The sequence below is a fragment of the Pongo abelii genome, chromosome 8, assembly GCF_028885655.2.
Source record: "Pongo abelii isolate AG06213 chromosome 8, NHGRI_mPonAbe1-v2.0_pri, whole genome shotgun sequence".
NCBI lineage: Eukaryota > Metazoa > Chordata > Mammalia > Primates > Hominidae > Pongo > Pongo abelii.
In genome coordinates this window covers 1,017,947-1,038,714 of record NC_071993.2, presented here as the reverse complement: position 1 = coordinate 1,038,714, position 20,768 = coordinate 1,017,947, and the positions used below count along the sequence as shown (strand labels likewise).

General features: G+C 44.2%; 2 protein-coding genes across 3 annotated transcripts in view; one reads left to right on the top strand and one right to left on the bottom strand.

Annotated features, from left to right (window-relative positions):
- Window positions 1–4,547: 4,547 nt before the first annotated feature.
- On the top strand, window positions 4,548–16,624 carry IDI2 (isopentenyl-diphosphate delta isomerase 2). The gene is made up of 6 exons (XM_063727465.1): window positions 4,548–5,073; window positions 8,200–8,228; window positions 9,050–9,125; window positions 12,147–12,239; window positions 14,016–14,146; window positions 15,709–16,624. Exons 2-6 carry the CDS (start codon window positions 8,211–8,213, stop codon window positions 16,024–16,026), a joined length of 636 nt encoding a protein of 211 aa, XP_063583535.1. The 5' UTR covers window positions 4,548–5,073; window positions 8,200–8,210; the 3' UTR covers window positions 16,027–16,624.
- Window positions 16,625–17,825: 1,201 nt separating this feature from the next.
- GTPBP4 (GTP binding protein 4) overlaps window positions 17,826–20,768 on the bottom strand; it is a 29,660-nt gene continuing 26,717 nt past the window's right edge. For both annotated transcript variants that reach the window (XM_024254036.3, XM_054523132.2), the window contains exons 16-17: window positions 19,458–19,601; window positions 17,826–18,443 (exon numbers count right to left, since the gene is read on the bottom strand). In XM_024254036.3, coding sequence (XP_024109804.2) covers window positions 18,291–18,443; window positions 19,458–19,601 — 297 coding nt within the window. In that variant the 3' untranslated portion in view covers window positions 17,826–18,290. The remainder of the gene's footprint in view (window positions 18,444–19,457; window positions 19,602–20,768) is intronic.

Sequence of the window (20,768 nt, the reverse complement as noted above, 5' to 3'; positions counted from 1 at the left end):
CGGTGGCTCATGCCTGTAATCCCAGCACTTTGGGAGGCCGAGGCGGGCAGATCACAAGGTCAGGAGATCGAGACCATCCTGGCTAACACGGTGAAACCCCATCTCTACTAAAAAATACAAAAATTTAGCCAGGCGCGGTGTCAGGCACCTGTAATCCCAGCTACACGGGAGGCTGAGGCAGGAGAATGGCGTGAACCCAGGAGGCGGAGCTTGCAGTGAGCGGAGATCGCCCCACTGCACTCCAGCCTGGGATACAGAGCAAGACACCGTCTCAAAAAAAAAAGAAAAAAAAGAAAAATGAACTTACATTTCTTTCACATATATTCAACTCTTCACATTTTCTTTTTCTTCTTTTGTTAGATTTATCGAGCTGTGCTTTTCAAGGATTTGTCGATTTAATGCACATTATCAAATTTAGAGGTGTAACCTTTCCCTACATACAATCTTAGTATGTTTTTAATATCTTCCTTTTTCTTACACATTTTCCAAAATCTTTCCTATCTCCCAACAGCATATGCAGAAGAAAATGAGATATCTCAAATATAGCAAAAACTGCATTAGATAGCTTTGGAATAAAAAAATTGAAAAGCTTCTAGTGATCCCAGCACTTTGGGAGGCCAAGACTGACAGATCACTTGAGGCTAGGAGTTTGAGACCAGCCTGGGTGACATGGTGAAACCCCATCTCTACAAAAATTAGCCGGGCATGGTGGTGTGTGCCTGTAATCCCAGCTACTCAGCAGGAGGAAGGAGGAACAGGAAGGGGCAGGGGGCTGAGGCACAAAAATTGCTTGAACCCGGGAGGCAGAGGTTGTGGTGAGCCAAGATCGCACCACTGCACTTCATCCTGGGCAACAGAGTGAGACTGTCTGGAAAAAAAAAAAAAAAAAAGAGCAACAAAGTTGGTAAAAAAAATTGACTAGAATGATCAAGAAGAACAGAGAGAATGCACAAATGACAAAAATCCAAAATAATGCAGGTACATCTTTGTATTACCCAGCTAAGGCATAGTAATTAAAATCTTCCCATGAAGAAATGGCAAGGCCCAGTGGCCTCACCAGTGAGTTCTACCAAACACTTAAAGAAGAAGTATTGGCAGGGCACGGTGGCTCACGCCTGTAATCCCAACACTTTGGGAGGTTGAAGCGGGAGGATCACCTGAGGTCAGGAGTTCAAGACCAGCCTGACCAACACGGTGAAACCCTGTTTCTACTAAAAATACAAAATTAGCTGGGTGTGGTGGCACACGCCTGTAATTCCAGCTATTCAGAAGGCTGAGGCAGGAGAATCACTTGAACCTGGGAGGCAGAGGTTGCAGTGAACCCAGATCGCGCCATTGCACTCCAGCCTGGACAACAAGAGCCAAACTCTGTCTTAAAAATAATAAAACAATAAGAAATATTACCAGTCCTTCATAAACACATCCAAGAGTTAGAGGAAAAAGGATCACTTTCTTTTGCTTATTACAAGAAACTATAACAATGTATTTTAGTTATTTTACATTTTTTATACATTGGTGTTATTGTATTAGTTTTATATATATTATTTTATAACTATGTTATATTAATTATTTTATATATTATGGTTATATTGCAGTTATATGTACATATATAGCTATATATAGTTATATTACAGTTATTATATTAGTTATTTTATATATTGTTATTTTATATTTTATATATAATATTTTTGGTTATCCTATCTCCCAATAGCATATGCAGAAGAAAGTGGGATATCTCAAATATAGCAAAAAGATTTCTATTGAGAAGTGTTCAATAGTAAGTAAAATGACACATATGGGATGGATATCTTTTTTTTTTTTTTTTTTTTTGAGTCGTTGTCTTGCTCTGTTGCCCAGGCTGGAGTGTAATGGCACGATCTCAGCTCACTACAACCTCTGCCTCCTCAGTTCAAGCGATTCTCTGCCTCAGCCTCCCGAGTAGCTGGGATTACAGGCGCCTGCCACCACGCCCGGCTAATGTTTGTATTTTTAGTAGAGATGGGGTTTCACCATGTTGGCCAGGCTGGTCTTGAACTCCTGACCTTGTGATCCACCCACCTCAGCCACCCAAAGTGCTGGGATTACAGGCATGAGCCACTGCGCCCAGTGTGATTGGTATCTTAAGGCTGATGACAGCAGCCCTCTTAAATGAATCTGCAATTTGCTACTGAATCCACACAATTCACCTCCTCCAATATTTGGCCAAGCCACACAATAACTATTTATAATAGTTATTACAAGAAAACTATATCAGACACAAATACAGACACAAAAATCTTAAAATATTAACAGAAACCAGCAACATATAAAAAGAATATACTCCATGACCAAGTGGGATTTATTTCGAGAAAGCAAGGCTAGTTTAACATCTGAAAATCAATTACTATGATACACCATATTGCTAAAATAAAGGGGAAAAGACCACAAGACTCATTTCAGTAGAAATGCAGAAAAAACATTTGACAAAACTCAACATCAATTCATGATAAAATCTCAACAAAGAAAGAGGAGAAGGGAACTTCTTCAACCTGATAAAGGTCACCTTCTGAAAACCTATAGCCAACCCTATCTTTGCACTGAACAATGCTGTAGAACTATAGCTCAACACACTTTCTTAGGAAAGCAGAATCTGAGAACCCATTCAGAAAAAGAGCTACCTCAACAGTCTTTCTTAGGAAAGCAGAATCTGAGAGCCCGTTCAGAAAAAGTCTGAGAGCCCATTCCGAAAAAGTGTTCTTTGGAGAGCAGGACTGAATTAGTTTGATCTTTTCAATTGAATGAGGCAGTAAGCCACTAGGCACGGTGATACTAGCTTTGGTAATGTGCAGCTGTAGAGGGTTTGTACAAGGTTATTAAATTACAGTCAAAATTTTGGTCTAGAATATCTTTTAGTTTTGGTGACCTAGGTTCATTATGTGCGTTAGGAATATACAAATATATGTAATCCAGGCTGGAGTACAGTGGCGCAATCCCAGCTCACTACAGCCTTGACCTCCGAGGCTCAGGCGATTCTCCCATCTCAGCCTCCAGAGTAGCTGGGACTACAGGTGCACACCACCACGCCTGGCTAAGTTTTTGTATTTTTTGTAGAGATGGCTCTTGCCATGTTGTCCAGGCTGGATGCCTGGGCCCAAGTAATCCACCCGCCTCAGCCTCCCAAAGTGCTAGGATTACAGGCGTGAGCCACTGCGCCGGACACTGCCTTAGGAGTATACGAATATATTTTTGATGCAAATGGAAATTTTCATTCAGGTGTAAATAAACTTGAGCTAAGTAAATGGTTAATAATAGGAGCTGATTTACATGCTTGCATTTATCTATTTTTTTCATTTACATACAACTCATTGTGGGAAAGTGCACTAAAGATGCTGAGTACAAAAACTTTGTATTTATTTGCAGGATATATCTGAATATTTTTAATTAATTAAATAACCGAAGTTCCAAATTATAAACCTATAATCATGGACAGACATGGGAGCTTAAAGACTGCGTGGCTTGGCCAAATACTTGAGGAGGTCCAGGCGCAGTGGCTCACGCCTGTAATCCTAACATTTTGGGAGGCCAAGGCAGGCGGATTGCCTGAGCTCAGGAGTTTGAGACCAGCCTGGGCAGCATGGTGAAACCCCATCTCTACTAAAATACAAAAAAAAAAATTAACCAGGGGTGGCAGCGTGCACCTGTAGTCCCAGCTACTCAAGAGGCTGAGGTAGGAGAATTGCTTGGACCCAGGAGGCGGATGTTGCAGTGAGCCGAGATCATGCCATTGCACGCCAGCCTGGCGACAGAGCAAGACTCCGTCTCAAAATATGTATATATTAGAGGAGGCAAATGGTATGGATTTAGTAGCATATTGCAGATTCATTTAGGAGGGCTGCTGTCAACAGCCTTAAGACATCAATCACATATGTGTCATTTTACTTATTATTGAACACTTCTCACTGAGTACTTGTTCTAGAAGCCCTCCCAAATTAATTATCTCTTCCAAATTTTCCCATTAATACCAAGGGCCTCATCTTTTCTGATCATAGCTAAAGTGTTAATTCTTTCTTGATTTATATAGATAAAAATAACCCTATTATGGAAAGTTATTTTTATTTTCCTCACTGCCAAAATTTTATTGATCACCGTTTTCCAACATATGGATTTGAGTATAATCTCTTAAGATATTTACAGAAATTTTAACCTATGTTATCAAATATCAGGAAGTGGTTATCTTAGAAGCTTGTTCTTTGGAATTTTGTTGATAGGAGTTGAAAATTTGAACAGCTCAACAACTGTACTTAACAATTTAGGTTAAGTTACTTGATAGTTTTAAATGTGAGAAAAGGAACGAGAAATATTAGAGAAAGGAATTGGATATAGTGAGCATGAAGGAAGTTTTCTAAGAGTGTTCCTGCAAAGGAGAGCAGAGCAGCAGTGGAGTAGCTTGCTGGGCAAATGAGGTCTAAAAAACTAGCTGTTACTTAAATGAAATCATAGTCACATGCTTGCAGACTGATAGGAGAATTCCATCAGAGAGAGAAAATGTGATGACAGAGAAGAAAAAGGGAAAACTGCTGGACGATGTCTTTGAGTAGGTGACTGTGGGTGAATCTGCTGAAGAAGAAGTTAGTTTTTTGTTTTTGTTTTTTGTTTGTTTTTGAGACAGTCTCGCTCTGTCGCCCAGGCTGGAGTGCAGTGGGGCGATCTCTGCTCACGGCAAGCTCGGCCTCCCGAGTTCACGCCACTCTCCTGCCTCAGCCTCCCGAGTAGCTGGGACTACAGGCGTCCGCCACCACGCCCAGCTAATTTTTTTGTATTTTTAGTAGAGAACGGGGTTTCACCGTGTTAGCCAGGATGGTCTCGATCTCCTGACCTTGTGATCCACCTGCCTGGGCCTCCCAAAGTGCTGGGATTACAGGCGTGAGCCACCGCGCCCGGCCCTTTTTTCTATTTTTAGTAAAGATGGGGCTTCACCATGTTGGCCAGGCTCATCTCAAACTCCTGACCTCAGGTGATCCACCCGCCTCAGCCTCCCAAAGTGCTGGGATTACAGGCGTGAGCCACCACACCTGACCCAAGAAGTGACTTTTGGTAAGTACATGGATCACCCATCATTCTAGGTGGAAAGCAGAGGATTAGGGTTGTACAATGCCTAGGAGATGGAGTGATGGTGTTGGGGGTGGGTGTTCTCTTCTGCATGCAGCAGTTTTCTCAGAGATCTGAGAAGGCTACCCCAATGTTGACGTTAATGTGTCGGTATTTCTGGAACATGGCAAGCCCTTTTCATCTGTGGATTTAAGTCGTCTTGTATGTCTGGGACATTTTTCTTTATTATTATGGTTCTCTTGTTCAAGGATACCCCTTAGCACATGCTGTATTTGTTTTACCCTCTCTTTCATACCTACAATACTTGGCCTACTCCTTTTTATCTCTTTCCACTTCCATTTCTTTTTACTTGCTTTTCCCAGTCTTGGCCTCCATGTCTTTCTCTATATTTCACTGATATCTAGAGCCCTTTCTGTTGCTTCTAATTTGCCTTAATCAAATGTAATCATTTATTGCTAGAGTTTATTCTTAACCTCCTACCTGCAGCACTATAGGTCATCAACTGTCATTCTTAAAGTTGTCACAACCTCTCTTAAGAAAATTCTCCGCATATAGCCTAATCAAAATGTCTTTCTTCCTTTCCTTCATGATGTTTTTTGTGTGCTTTATGTGTCAGAACCTTTTGCCCAGATCAACCTAGCGAAGGGTTTCCCTCCTTTTTTATCCCCTAGAACATTTTACAGAGAATGACAATGCCTTCCTTGAAATTTTGATAACATTTGCCTGTAAAGCTTTCAGTGCTTAATTTGGTAGTGACAATTCCAACATGTTAAATTGCACAGATTCTGGGGGCTCAACTGCATCTGAAGCCACATTGCCTTGGGCAGGTAATTTACTTCTCTGTGCTTCAGTTCCTTATCGATGCTGTGAGAATAAAAAATAATGCTTATCTCAAAAAGTTGTTGTGAGGACCAAATGAATTAATATACATTAAACTCTCAAAATAGAAACTGGGACAAAGGAAGCACACAATGTGTGTCTGGCTGCCTTATTATTATTATTATTATTATTATTAGAGTTGTTGGATTATAACAGGTACAGTATTGTATATTAATTTCTTCCTCAAAGCCTAATTCATAGACTTATTTATTATTTTTTAGATCTTTACAAGAATATCATTTTCCCATTCTTACTCTTCTGACTGCAAAAGAAACAAGTTTCAAACAGACCATTTATTTCTGAGTCTCAGAACTGATTTCTAGGGAAAACATTTCAGGCATAGCCTTTTGATTTTCTACATAACTAAAAATTACATGTGTAAAGGTGAACTTATGGAACGACAAAAGAGCAAAACACATTAATCTTTTTATAGAATATTACCCATCACTGCTGTTGTGTTATTTTTGTTCTGTATTATCTGTGCCAAAGTCAGCTGAGTCATGCATCCATCGTGCTTCTCTCCTCATATTCCCTAAGAGAACTGACAGATATGGCAAACTTTTTTTGATATTTTAACAGAACCCACTTGCAAAACTATTTGGCCCAGAGCTTTAGTTGGTAGATAATATTTGGAATATGATAGGCAAGAAATTATACAGTTTTTTAGCTCTTCCAAACACATTGGTTTCCAAGGTCTTGCATTTATTTATTGATGTTCAGTTATTCTAAGAATTTATTCTGTAATTTCAGTCACAATCTTTATTATTTTTCTCTTCCATTTGCCACCTTTATTTTTTCTTTTTAAAATCTGGGATGATATATACAGCAAGTGAATTAAAAATATGCCATTGAAGGGCACGGTGGCTCACACCTGTAACCCCAGCACTTTGGGAGGCCGAGGCAGGTGGATCATGAGATCAAGAGTTCAAGACCAGCCTGGCCAAGATGGTGAAACCCCGTCTTTACTAAAAATACAAAAATTAGCCAGGCGTGGTGGCACATGCCTGTAATCCCAGCTACGTGGGAGGCTGAGGCAGGAGAATTGCTTGAACCAGGACCCAGGAGGTGGAGGTTGCAGTGAGCCGCTGCACTCCGTCCGGCCTGGGCTACAGAGTGAGACTCTGTCTCAAATAAATAAAAAAAAAATTAAATAGATAATGAAACAGTGCAAAAAATTATATTTTCAAGGTTTTTTAAATAGTAAGATTTTTGCCTCTGGAGCCTCAGAAAAGGGACAAAAAAGAAATGGGACTATTGAGAAGTCCTTCATCCCTCTAGGCGGACCCTGCACAGGATTAAAAGGTAACAGAGTGGTAGGATACAGGTCTGTTCAAGTAAGAGCTATGATCCAGGAAATGTACAAATGGCACAATTTCTAAATAAAAATATGCTTAAGGGAAGAACTGTCCCTATCTCAAGGTAGATGAAGTAAAGGTAAAGCATCCCAGCCTCCTTACCCAGAAAGAACAATAGGCTTTCCTGGAACTGATGTTAGATAAGCCAAGAAATGGAGCAAGAGGGAGTGCATGTTGTTGAAAACCAGTTAAATGAGGCAAAGATCAATTACATATTTACATTATTATTATTATTATTATTTTGAGATGCAGTCTCGCTCTGTCACCCAGGCTGGAGTGCGGTGGCGTGCTCTCGGCTCTGTCACACAGGCTGGAGTGTGGTGGCGTGATCTCAGCTCACTGCAATCTCCACCCCCCGGATTCAAGTGCTTCTCCTGCCTCAGCCTCCGTAGCTGGGATTACGGGCACCCACCACCATGCCCGGCTACACTTTTTTGTGTATTTTTAGTAGAGACAGGGTTTCACCATGTTGGCCAGGCTGGTCTGTAACTCCTGACCTCAAGTCATCTGCCCACATCAGCCTCCCAAAATGCTGAGATTACAGGCATGAGCCATCATGCCCGGCCAAATTACATATTTAAATTAAATCTGAAGAAACTCTAGCCCACGTACACCAACATGTTTCATAACAACAATCAAACAGATACAAGTCAAATCCATCTTAAGGGTGGATTTAAATACCAAATGGTGACATCTTTACACAACAGTCTCCCTCATTTTTGAGTTGTATGTCGATGCTCTTATATAATTTTCTACTAAAATTACATGGTTTTAATTGTAAAATTAGAACTCTTCTTGTCTTAAGGATATTAAATCTTTATCTGTAATATTTTATCAAGATAAAACATTTTATAATTTTTATTTTTCTTTTATCAAGGCTTTGCTGACATGAAGGATTATTTTAAGGTATTTAAATCTACCATTTTTTGTGTGTCTAGAGTTCCAACTTGGTGTCTTGCCTGTAAAGATTTTTCTTTACAGAATATCATGTAATTATTCATCCATATACGTTTCTAGTACTTTTATGCTTTCATTTTAAAAAAATTAAATCTTAAATTCACATGGAAGTCTCTAATATGACATTAGAGAAAAAGATATAACTTTATTTCTAAAAACTAGCCAGTTATATCATCAATTCTTAAATAATGTACCTTTTTCTAGCTATTTTAAATGCTACCTTAATCATAGATTAAAATGCTAATGTTGCCAGGTGCGGTGGCTCAAGCCTGTAACCCCAGCACTTTGGGAGGCCGAGGCGGGTGGATCACCTGAGGTCAGGAGATGGAGACCAGCCTGGCCAACATGGTGAAACCTTGTCTCTACTAAAAATACAAAAAAATTAGCTGGGCGTGATGGCGGGCGCCTGTAATCTCAGCTACTCGGGATGCTGAGGCAGGAGAATCGCCCGAACCCAGGAGGCAGAGGTTGCAGTCAGCCGAGATCATGCCACTGCACTCTGGCCTGGGCAACAGAGCTAGACATCATCTCAAAAAAAAAAAAAAAAAAAAAAAAAGCTATAGAGTAGAAAATAACTTACCCTAGGTTTAAAAACTAAAAGCATTTTTTAAAGTGAGGTTGTGTCAAAACAATTTTCTATTATCATTCAATTGAGAGGGACAAAGATAGAGAGAAAGAGATGGAGAGATAGAGAGAGACCAGGGTGTGCTTTCTTGTTGAGAATAAAAAAATGTCAGATTGCCTTAGCTGATATCTTTCTACATCCCCAGGTATTAAAGGGCCCTGGTTCATCTTGCACATTCAGTTCCACATCTGATACCCAGGAGTCTCCAGCTTCCGAGAGAGGTTAGTGCATATGTTTTACCTAGTGGAAATTCTTTTATGATCTAAATTTGTACATATTCAGTAATTGTTTTCTCTGTATTTCTATTGTATCTCACATCCACGCATTAAGTCAAACAGCCATTTGCAAAGAGGAGGAGCAGATTGCTGAAAATAATAACAGTAATGATAATGGACAGATGTGAATGCATTTTTTTAAAAAGTAGAAAAGGAGGATGAGAAGGTTTTACATGAAGATAAATGACCCTGAAAACATTTTTTTTTTTTTTTGAGACAGAGTTTCACTCTGTCTGCCCAGGCTGGAGAGCAGTGGTGCAATCTCGGCTCACTGCAACCTCTGCTTCCCAGGTTCAAGTGATTCTCCTGCCTCAGCCTCCTGAGTACCTGGGATTACAGGCGTGTGCCACCAGGCCTGGCTAATTTTTGTATTTTTTAGTAGAGACAGGGTTTCACCATGTTGGCCAGGCTGGCCTCAAACTCTTGACCTCAAGTGATCCTCCTACCTCGGCCTCCCAAAGTACTGGGATTACAGACGTGAGCCACCGCTCCTGGCCCTGAAAACATTTTGTGAGAAGATCGTCACCTGAGAATCTGCTTTGCACTGAAGAGGATCATAGGCCGTCTGTGGGTGGCGTAGCTTTCCTACAAGGCTGTGTGTTTCTCCACGTCTGATCCAGGTCCAGTGGTTTTGCACAGGGCTGCACTTTTCCCCAAAAACTTGTACAAAGAGTGTTACCTACAGTTTACCTCGGTGTGTTGTGTGTGTGTGTGTGTGTGTGTGTGTGTGTGTGTGTGTGTGGTGGGGCGGGGATTCTTTAAATCTTCACTAAAGGAAACCTGGAAAACATGAGGAGTATGTATGTACCCAAGATTTCCCGTTCAGAAAGACACCACATTAGAAACAGATGATTCACCTTCCATATCTCACAACTGTGCTGCTTCAACACAATTTCTGTCACTTATGGAGAAGGTGTATGCTAAATCCTAATGTGGTTGGTAACAAATAGCAAAAACGAGATGGCAATATCTTTCACATAAAGAGGCATTTCAGGTCGGATCACAGCCAGCAGCTGTGTCTGACATAAATCTTGACTGGGTTGACAGGCGTCAGTTGCAGCGCTTGGAGGAAATGCTGATTGTTGTGGATGAGAATGATAAGGTTATTGGTGCCGACACCAAGAGGAATTGCCATCTGAACGAAAACATTGAGAAAGGTGGCCCCCGCCCATTTTCTCTGTCCAGTTCCCAGGGTTTTCCCATTTTTCCCACCCGACAGCAACCTAGAGAGAAGAAAGTAGAGAGGCTAGGCCTTTCCGTCTAGGAGGCGACCACTGGGTCACCTGTGCGCTTGCTGTGCCGTCTTTAGAAGGCTCGGGGAACAGCACCTGGATGACGTCTTTGCTTGGTCAAGCCTTGGTCAGGCTCCTGTACCTTCTCCTAGGCATCCGTGCTCTTCCTCGTAAGATCCTGTTTTAGCAAGAATTCTACTAGCTTGATTTAGCGAGAACCCTGACCTTGGCATCTGATTAAATTCCTCAACCCCATACCCCCCAGGTGATGTCTGATCACACAGGCCTGTCTTCAGCAAGTCTTGTTAGGTCGGTGTAGCCAGAACCCCCTTCCCACTGATGTTTTCTCTTAGTAACTTTTAATCCACAGACCTCAGCCTGCTCCTTGGGTGTTGTGTGCAGAGTTAGGCTGGTTCTACGTGGAGGTCTCTTTCCCCTATTGAAAGGGTTCTCAATAAAGTCAGACTTTCCTGCTTTAACTCCTGTCCAGCTCTGGTTTTCTTTGACCATCTTAAGCCATTTTATTATTTTTTTCTTATTTTCATTTTTGTGTCTTTTTAATAAATACGTAATAATTATACATAATAATGGGGTACATGTGATAGTTTGATACCAGCATGTCATGCATAATGATCAAATAGGGCATTTGGGATATCCATCACCTCAAACATTCATCATATCTTTGTGTTGGGAACATTCCAAATCTTCTGTTCTAGCCACATTGAAACATATAATACACTGTTGTCAACTACAGTCACCCTACTGTGCTGTTGAAGAGCTGATATTATTCCTTCTCTATCGCTGTATGTTTATACCTATTAACCACCCTCTCTTCATCCCTCCCCACTGCCCTTTGCAGCCTCTGGTGTCTAGCATTGTGTTTTCTGCCTCCATGAGATCAACTTCTTCAGAGCCCACATAGCACTGAGAACATGTGATACTTGTTTTTCTGTGCCAGGTTTGTTCCACTTAACACAATGGCCTCCAGTTCCATCCATGTTGCTACAAATGACAGGATTTCATTCTTCTTTTTTTTTTGAGACAGAGTCTTGCTCCATTGCCCAGGCTGGAATGCAGTGGCGCAATCTCGGCTCACTGCCAGCTCTGCCTCCTGGGTTCATGCTATTCTCTTGCCTCAGCCTCCCGAGTAGCTTGAACTACAGGTGCCCGCCACCACGCCTGGCTAATTTTTTTGTATTTTTAGCAGAGACGGGGTTTCACCGTGTTAGCCAGGGTGGTCTTGATCTCCTGACCTCGTGATCCACCCACTTCGGCCTCCCAAAGTGCTGGGATTACAGGCGTGAGCCACCGCACCCAGCCCGATTTCATTCTTCTTTTGTGGTGGAATGGTATTCCACTGTGTATCTAACCCTCATGTTTTCAACCCTTCATACCTCCACGGACACAGGTTGATCTCATATCTTGGCTGTCGTAAATGGTGCTCAGCACACACGAATGGTGCAATATCTCTCTGATAGACTGATCTCTTTTATTTTGGATATTTGCCCGGTAGTGGAATTTCTGGGTCATCTGGTAGATCTATTCTTAGTTTCCCGAGTGTTCTAATCCGCTGAGATTCTGAAACGCGTGTTTGGCAGCCAGCAGTCCCCTTTGCCCTGCCCAGGTGCCACAATCACAGGCTCTTCTATGAGAAACAGACTGAGGACAAAAAGCATGAAGGACGATCGTACAGACTCCAGGCATGTGCTCACACAAATGGCACTTACCTTTGCAGGGCTGCTACACCGAGCCTTCAGTGTTGTCTTGTTTAACACCGAGACTCGAATCCTGATACAGCAGAGGTTGGACACGAAAGTCACGTTTCCTGGTGAGTCCATTCAACTGAGCCCCTGACTGAAGAGAACATCTCCATGTGATTTGACCTGAGGAATCTGGGACAGAAACTCTCTGGTGGTCGGTGCCCCACTGTGGTGAGCTGTCAGCTCATCCTGGAGAAAATCGGCAGCTCAGGCAGATGCTAATTATGCTGATAGCTCTTCAGTAGGCTGGGTTTTCTTTTTTAAAAAATTAAGCAACTATAGGAGTTTCTGGGGTTTTTTGTTTTGTTGTTTCTTTGCAATGGCAAGTTACTTAAATGCAGAGGAATTTATCAACCTAAGGATTTAGGGGATTAAAATAGCATTTAGCATAAAATTATCTAGGTAATAATAATAAAAATTATCTTACAGGTCTTAGAGTTTTAATTATCTTGTACTTCTTAAAATTACAACTTAAAATTTTTTTTTTTTTGGAGATGGAGTCTGGCTTAGTCACCCAGGCTGGAGTGCAGTGGCGCGATCTCAGCTCACTGCAAGCTCCGCCTCCTCGGTCACGCCATTCTCCTGCCTCAGGCTCCCAAGTAGCTGGGACTACTGGCGCCCACCACCACGCCCGGGTAATTTTTTGTATTTTTAGTAGAGACGGGGTTTCACCGTGTTAGCCAGGATGGTCTCGATCTCCTGACCTCGTGATCTGCTTGTCTCGGCCTCCAAAAGTACTGGGATTACAGGCATGAGCCACCGCGCCCGGACAAAAAATTTCTTTTTAGAGGGGAACAGCATTTACGTCAATTGTGGTCATTTAAAGTGTTTTGGCCTAGGCTGTCCTCAAATTTTCGAAACCAGACCTTGCCTGACCCATTAAAGCTAATGGCTAAGCACGGCCAGCTGTGGCCGAGGTTGTCTCCTCCCTTAGTTCTTCCTCGGAGCCGCAGTGGGTACATGCTGCCCATTCCCAAATCCACCACCATATTTGCTGGTCAAGTTGTACTCACTGGCTCCTTGACGGAGCTGAATGCAAAGTTTGTTTCAGAAAAATTCAGGAGCTGCAAAGTTAAGAGGGTCAACTGTAGTACATAGTCAACAGTTTGCAAATAAAGCCCCTGGAGCTAAGATTTCCTATCATGTTAGCTGCCTCCAGGATGCATAGGGGCAGGTGGGAGTACCAGCTCTTGTACTTGCAAGAGTGGATTCAACTTCAGCCAAACTCCTTGCAGAAGAGGAAGCACTGAGGGTCTGAGGAACGAGAGGGAACAGAGATTTACTGAGGAGAGTGTGACCTCCCGTCATAGTGCTATTGCTCTTACTTGGGTAAATTAAGTAGAACCTTTCAGTAAGGAAACTTGGTCAAAGGTATTCCAGCAGTCTTCCTATGAAACCATGCTCACTGATCACCACCCTCAAAGTGCAGCCCAGCTGGTGCAGCCAGCCACCCCGCAGCCCCACCACCTCCTCCTGCCACCCCATGGGATCTCAGGTCCTCTGTGGGTACAAAACTGAGTGGGAACCAGTCCCTCTCCTAAGACATACTGGGATAGTGCCACGGGACATGTGTGTGCACATCTGCAGGACGGGCTGCAGGACGGGCCGCAGGAGCAGTCAGGGCCAGCCCCGCCAGGTGGTCATGTGGAAGACCCTCACCAAGCCCACGGCTGTGGAGGCTGGAGGCGGGTGCTGCTCTGAGAGCCCATGACAAACCCACTCCCCCCGCCAGGCTGTCTTCTGCTGATGACGGATGATGGTTTTACCTGAAGCATCTGCATTTGTATTTAATATATTCACTTTTCAGGAATAAAGAGGGATGTTCCCACATGCATTTTTTCCAGGGTATTTTACTGACTCCTGTAGTAGCCACCCATTATACAACCCAGCAGAACTGGAAGAAAAGGATGCCATCGGAGTGAGGCAGGCAGCCCAGAAGCGTCTGCAAGCAGAGCTGGGAATTCCTGGGGAGCAGGTACACACAGCACCCAGTCTCAGCTGTGTCCACGGGAGTCCAGGTTGGCAGCAGGCAGACGGTGAACAAAGTCCAGGCTGGATCTACGCCGTTGACCTCATGAAGCACCATGAGGATGAAGGATGGGGCTGTGGATGGGGCTGTGAATGGGGCTGTGGATGGGGCTGTGAATGAGCTGTGAATGGGCTATGGATAGGCTGTAATGGGGCTGTGGATGGGCTGTAATGGGGCTGTGGATGGGGCTGTGAATGGGGCTGTGAATGGGGCTGTGGATGGGGCTGTGAATGGGCTGTGGATGGGCTGTAATGGGGCTGTGGATGGGGCTGTGAATGGGCTGTGGATGGGCTGTAATGGGGCTGTGGATGGGGCTGTGAATGGGGCTGTGAATGGGGCTGTGGATGGGGCTGTGAATGGGCTGTGGATGGGCTATGGATGGGCTGTAATGGCGCTGTGGATGGGGCTGTGAATGGGCTGTGGATGGGCTGTAATGGGGCTGTGGATGGGGCTGTGAATGGGATGTGGATGGGCTGTAATGGGGCTGTGGATGGGCTGTGGATGGGGCTGTGAATGGGATGTGGATGGGCTGTGGATGGGCTGTAATGGGGCTGTGAATGGGCTGTGGATGGGCTGTAATGGGGCTGTGAATGGGCTGTGGATGGGCTGTAATGGAGCTGTAAATGGGGCTGTGCATGGGGCTGTGAATGAGCTGTGAATGGGCTGTGGATGGGCTGTAATGAGGCTGTAAATGGGGCTGTGGATGGGGCTGTGAATGGGGCTGTAATGGGGCTGTGAATGGGGCTGTGAATGTAGCTGTGGATGGGGCAGTGTGAGTCCCTATGTGTCCCAGGCAGGGTTGAGGCTGTGCAGGAATCTGTCGACCACACACTGAAGAGGAAATTCAAGCCGGATGCGGTGGCTCACGCCTGTAATCCCAGCACTTTGGGAGGCCGAGGCGGGCGGATCACAAGGTCAAGAGATCAAGACCATCCTGGCCAATATGGTGAAACCCCGTCTCTATTAAAAGTACAAAACTTAGCTGGGCATAGTGGCACACACCTGTAATCCCAGCTACTTGGAAGGCAGAGGTTGCAGTGAGCCGGGATTGTGCTACTGCACTCCAGCCTGGCGACAGAGCGAGACTCCATCTCAAAAAAAAAAAAAAAAAAGAAATTCAAGTGTCCACTAGAAAGAATGCCCAGGATCCTGTGAGCATGTGTGTTACCTTCATCCATTCAAGAACACGTTTAAGAGAGGATGGATGTTCTCCTGACAATGCTGGCCGGTTTCTATGGGGTTTTCTGTTGAGGATGTGTGTGTGACAGTGTTAGTTCTTTAAATGAAGACAGACAGGTTTACTGGAACCAAGAAACCAAAGCCAGTTTATCATTCAGACTTGAGTCCACAAAAATTTACTTAGCTAAAATTAAGGTTTTGGAAATTATCAATTACCAAAGAAAGTGTTCATTTTCTGAGGAAAACAAATGTGTTTATTTTCTCTATTTTTCTGTAAATTCTGTGTTTTACATTAGTGTTGTTAACACTGCACCAATTTCTGTCAATAGATTTCTCCAGAGGACATTGTGTTCATGACAATCTATCACCACAAGGCAAAATCAGACAGAATTTGGGGAGAGCATGAAATTTGTTACCTTCTGCTTGTGAGGAAAAATGTCACCGTGAACCCGGATCCCAGTGAAACAATAAGCATCCTCTACCTGTCCCAGGAGGAGCTGCAGGAGCTCCTGGAGAGGGGGGCCAGGGGTGAAGTCAAAGTCACCCCCTGGCTAAGAACCATTGCCAAGAGGTTTCTGTACCGGTGGTGGCCTCACCTGGATGATGTGACCCCGTTTGTGGAGCTTCACAAAATACACAGAGTATGAGAGGCAGAGAGGTTGAGTCAGCCGTGTGTAATGCCCTCAGTGCAGGCAGACACACCATCGAGGCAATGACATACCCTCTCCAAAAAAACAGGGCAAAAGGGGCACTTGATTGCCCATCATCTATAAATCACTATTTTAACCTTTTCATCAACTTTGTCATATCTTAATTTTCCCTTTTCCTTATTTCTGTGTTTCTCATCTGCCTGGTTGCAGGGAGGAAATTTAATGTTTCCTTTGTCCCAATTTCCATTTTATAAGCACTTGTTCGATTAACAGCAGACTGTTGGGGAGATCTTGAGAGTTCTGAAGCAGGCGAACTAGCCTGGCTGGACCGTGAGGCTGTCTCCCCACAGCTTTATCCAAGCCTCCAAGGTCAGGATGGGATCTCTGCATCATCTTTTTCTTTTTAAATCACTTATTTCAGAGTGCAACACAAGGTTGCATTTTTTAAAAAAAGACACATTCAATCTTGCACCCTAATACAAGCAGTACAGAAGACGTGTATGCCTCAGCCAAGTGACTCGACGTTTATCCACTTCTGTTCATTTGATTATGTTTCAGTAATATGCTTACAAATAAAGACATACTTGCTTTAAAACACACTGTTGTTGTTTAACACAAAGTAAACTATATGTTAAGTTCTGGTGTTTAATACGGAGAAAGAATTTCAAAAACCAGACCTGGTATTTTTTTTTTTTTTTTTGAGATGGAGTCTCACTCTGTCGCCCAGGCTGGAGTGCAGTGGTGCCATCTCGGCTCACTGCAACCTCCGCCTCCCGGGTTCATGCCATTCTCCTGCCTCAGCCTCCCGAGTAGCTGGGACTACAGGCGCCCGCCACCACGCCCAGCTAATTTTTTGTATTTTTAGTAGAGACGGGGTTTCACCGTTTTAGCCAGGATGGTCTCGATCTCCTGACCTTGTGATCCGCCCACCTCAGCCTCCCAAAGTGCTGGGATTCCAGGTGTGAGCCACCGCGCCCGGCCATACTGTTGTTGTTTAACACAAAGTAAACTATACGTTAAGTTTTGGTGTTTAATACGGAGAAAGAATTTCAAAAACCAGACCTGGTAATTTTTTGTTTTTTTTGACACAGAGTCTCGCTCTGTCACCCAGGCTGGAGTGCAGTGGCACGATCTCGGCTCACTGCAACCTCCGCCTCCTGGGCTCAAGCGATTCTCCTGCCTCAGCCTCCGGAGTAGCTGGGATTACAGATGCCCACAACCACGCATGGCTAATTTTTGTATTTTTACAAATTGGCCAGGTTGGTCTCGAACTCCTGATCTCCTGATCTGCCCACCTCGGCCTCCCAAAGTGCTGGAACTACAGGCTTGAGCCCCTGCACCCAGCCCAGACCTGGTAAATTTTTAAAATTGCCACATGTAATCCAGAAGTGTGATTAACTAAAATCCTTTCCTCAGCTATGATGTTGACTGTGACTTGATAACTTATCTGTGGTGGCTCTTGGATCCCTGTGTGTCTTTGGGGCTCCAGGAGCACACGGACCCCTGGGCAGGTCCCTCCGACCGCACAGCTCTTCACCCCAACGCTCCCCAGCAGGTGCGTCTGAGGTGGTATTGGGGGTGTTTGTGTTTTACTGAACATGTAACTTCAGGGACCGGACACAGAAATAGGAGAACGCCCATATTTAATTGCCTAATGCCCCCAGCAACATTTTACTCCCCCAAAAGTATTTTTGCTTTAAAACAAAATAGAAATGTCATATGTTTTTTGCCTTTTTATTTGGCCAAATCAATAGCGACTATAACTAAACCAAAACATGAGCTAAGTAAATGAAAACTACTTTCTTCTGGAGGTTTATTTTGGATAAAATAGTTGAAGACAGAATACAATGAGACATTGTACAATAAGACTAGAAAATAATTTAAGAGGGTATTTTAAGCACGGGATTCCAACACACTCACAAATGTGTTTGCTCTCAGCTCTTACAAAAGAAAATAAGGTTTTTCTCCATCAAAAACAACCCAGTTACACCAGTAAATCGTCCCAGTTCTGAAAATCTGAAGCAACTGATACTCCATTAAATGTGGAAACATTGTCTACTCAAAATATTTGTAATATTATGCAGTGACAAAAATTTCCCACATCTATATAGGATTAACCATAGTTTTCAGCAAAGCAACAAGTGCTTTACTTATTTTGTCTTTTTCAGTTTATACAGAACTCCAATTTCATGAAACCATACTGTGCCAAGCCAGGAAATAAACAGCGACAGTCTAGCCGAGCCACGCCAACCAAACGAATACTATCTCCTGTCCTTTTTACCAGCTTTCCTCTTCCCAGACAGCAAGTGCTTGGGCTTCATATCAAACACGTGTCTATCCGCCTCCCCTTTCTTCCCCAAACGATTCATCTTCTTCTGAGCATTCCTCATCATAGTCTTGGCTTTCTTCACCATCTAAAAGGAGGAGAAAAAAATAAAGTATGTTCATTACTTAAAACCAATTTTCCATTCTGAATTTTAACTACTGGGTAACAATCTGTGTAATGGCTCAGGTCTGTTCAGTGAAGAGACCCTGTTACATTTCTTTTCTCTTAAGCCCAGCACAGTTATCTGCAGGAACTCAATGAGTATTTTTGTATAAAGACTGGATGAAAATGATACCCAGGACAAGCTTTATACCCAGGACTAGATACGCTTTAGACCTAGAAGGTTAGCACACATCTGTTTTAACTCCCTCTTACACAAGCTAAGGACTCAGGCCCATGAACCTGTTTTCCTCAGGTCTGACTGACAAGTGGCAATGCCAATATTAACAGGCAGGTTTCAAGATGGCAATGGCACAGAGGAGTGAAGCTCAGGCTTCCATGAAGGAGACTGCAGTTTATACAGACTCTCCTGCATCTCCATTACCACAACGCTGAAACTAAAAGTTGTGTTTAATAAAAGGACATTTCCGCAAGACAGACTGTGTACATCTAAAGTGTCTTTGCCAAAAGACACTACAAATAAACTAAATGTGACTCAAGCTCTCCACCTGCGGGGAACAATCCTGCAACCTAAGGATGAGCAGGATCACCCGCCAATCAACCCAGGAGTTCCCTCTGCTGTTCCTCCCATGGGAGGCTTGCTGGGACTTGAGGCCTCCTGGTGCTTAGCAGTGGCCACTTCCTGGCCCTCTTCAGACAGCAGGGTCTAAGCCCAGACTGCTAGTGCTGTCAGACCATGCTCTGGCCACCCTCCACAAAAGGAAAGTGCCAGGGAGGGGTCCATCCAGGGCAGCTGTCAGGGGCGTCCACCTGCACCCTGACCCGTGCTCTCCTCTAAAGGATGCCACAAAACGAGGGCACGCAGTGCACACAACCACTGCCATAGCTCCTGCAAACGGCAACTGCTGGTGTTTGCCCTGAATCCTGTGCAATAAACAACAGAGACTGTCATTTTATTACATTACACAACACAGAGACTGACCTTGACATCCCTAAGACCAGAAACGTCACGTGGAGTTCGAGAGCAACTCCGACTCCGGGCCACAGAGGACGGGGGAGCAGAGTCTTCCCGCTTTCTTTTCCTAGTGATGCTCCGGGATCTTCTTGCCTGGACTGCGTAGTGGGCCTGCAAAGCAGGGGAAGCAATGCTCAGCTCTCAGGACCCCAGCCCCGCTCCTAGGCTCAGCGCTCAGGACCCCAGGTCCACTCCCAGGCTCAGTGCTCAGAGCTCAGGACCCCAGCCCTGCTCCCAGGCTCAGCGCTCAGGACCCCAGCATCGCTCCCAGGCTCAGCGCTCAGGACCCCAGCCCCACTCCTAGGCTCAGCGCTCAGGACCCCAGCCCTGCTCACAGCCTCAGTGCTCAGCGCTCAGGACCCCAGCCCCGCTCCTAAGCTCAGCGATCAGGACCCCACCCCGCTCCCAGGCTCAGCGACAGGCATGAAGTCACTCCAGCAAGAGGGGAGGAGAGGAGTGTTTGAAGCATTACCACGTGGGCTAAAGATCTTGAAAATACACACAGTATTTTCATATTAGTGACACCATTTCAAGTTCACATTAGTAACAATTTCACATTAGTTGTTGGTCAAATATTCTTATTCACTTAACGGAAGCTGCTTTATGTAAGAAAGCTGATTTTAACTCCACTTAAAGAAACTTAGAACTCTCATTTAAAAGTGATTATTACAGTATAGCATCACAATTTATATTTCAGATATAAATAATGCTCTCTCCCTCATTGCCCCATTTTGGGGGTTACTGATATGAACACAAAGAGACAACCATCAGACAGAAACCATCAGATGGAAACTGCAAACTGCACATCTAGAGGACAGGGTCTGCAGCCACACCCTGGGCACGTCATGGCGTGGCCTCGTGCTAGCTGTGGATACACCCTGGGCACGTCACAGAGCTGCCTCGTGCTGGCTGTGGAGCTTTTTTTCTTTTGAGACACAGTCTTGCTCTATTGCCCAGGCTGGAGTGCAGCCTCAATCCACCACTTCAACCCAGACCCAGGGTCAGGGAATCCTCAACCCATCACTTCAAGTCAGTCCCAGGGCCAGCAAATCTCAAAAGAGAAAAACTGGAAGCTCTCATTTCTTTTTGCTACAATTTCCCACATTCCCATGGCTTTCCAAAACCCTGGTTTTCTTTCTTTCTTTTTTTTTTGAGATGGAGTCTCACTCTGTCGCCCAGGCTGGAGTACAGTGGTGCAATCTTGGCTCACTGCAATCTCTGCCTCCCAAATTCAAGCAATTCTCCTGCCTCAGCATCCTGAGTAGCTGGGATTACAGG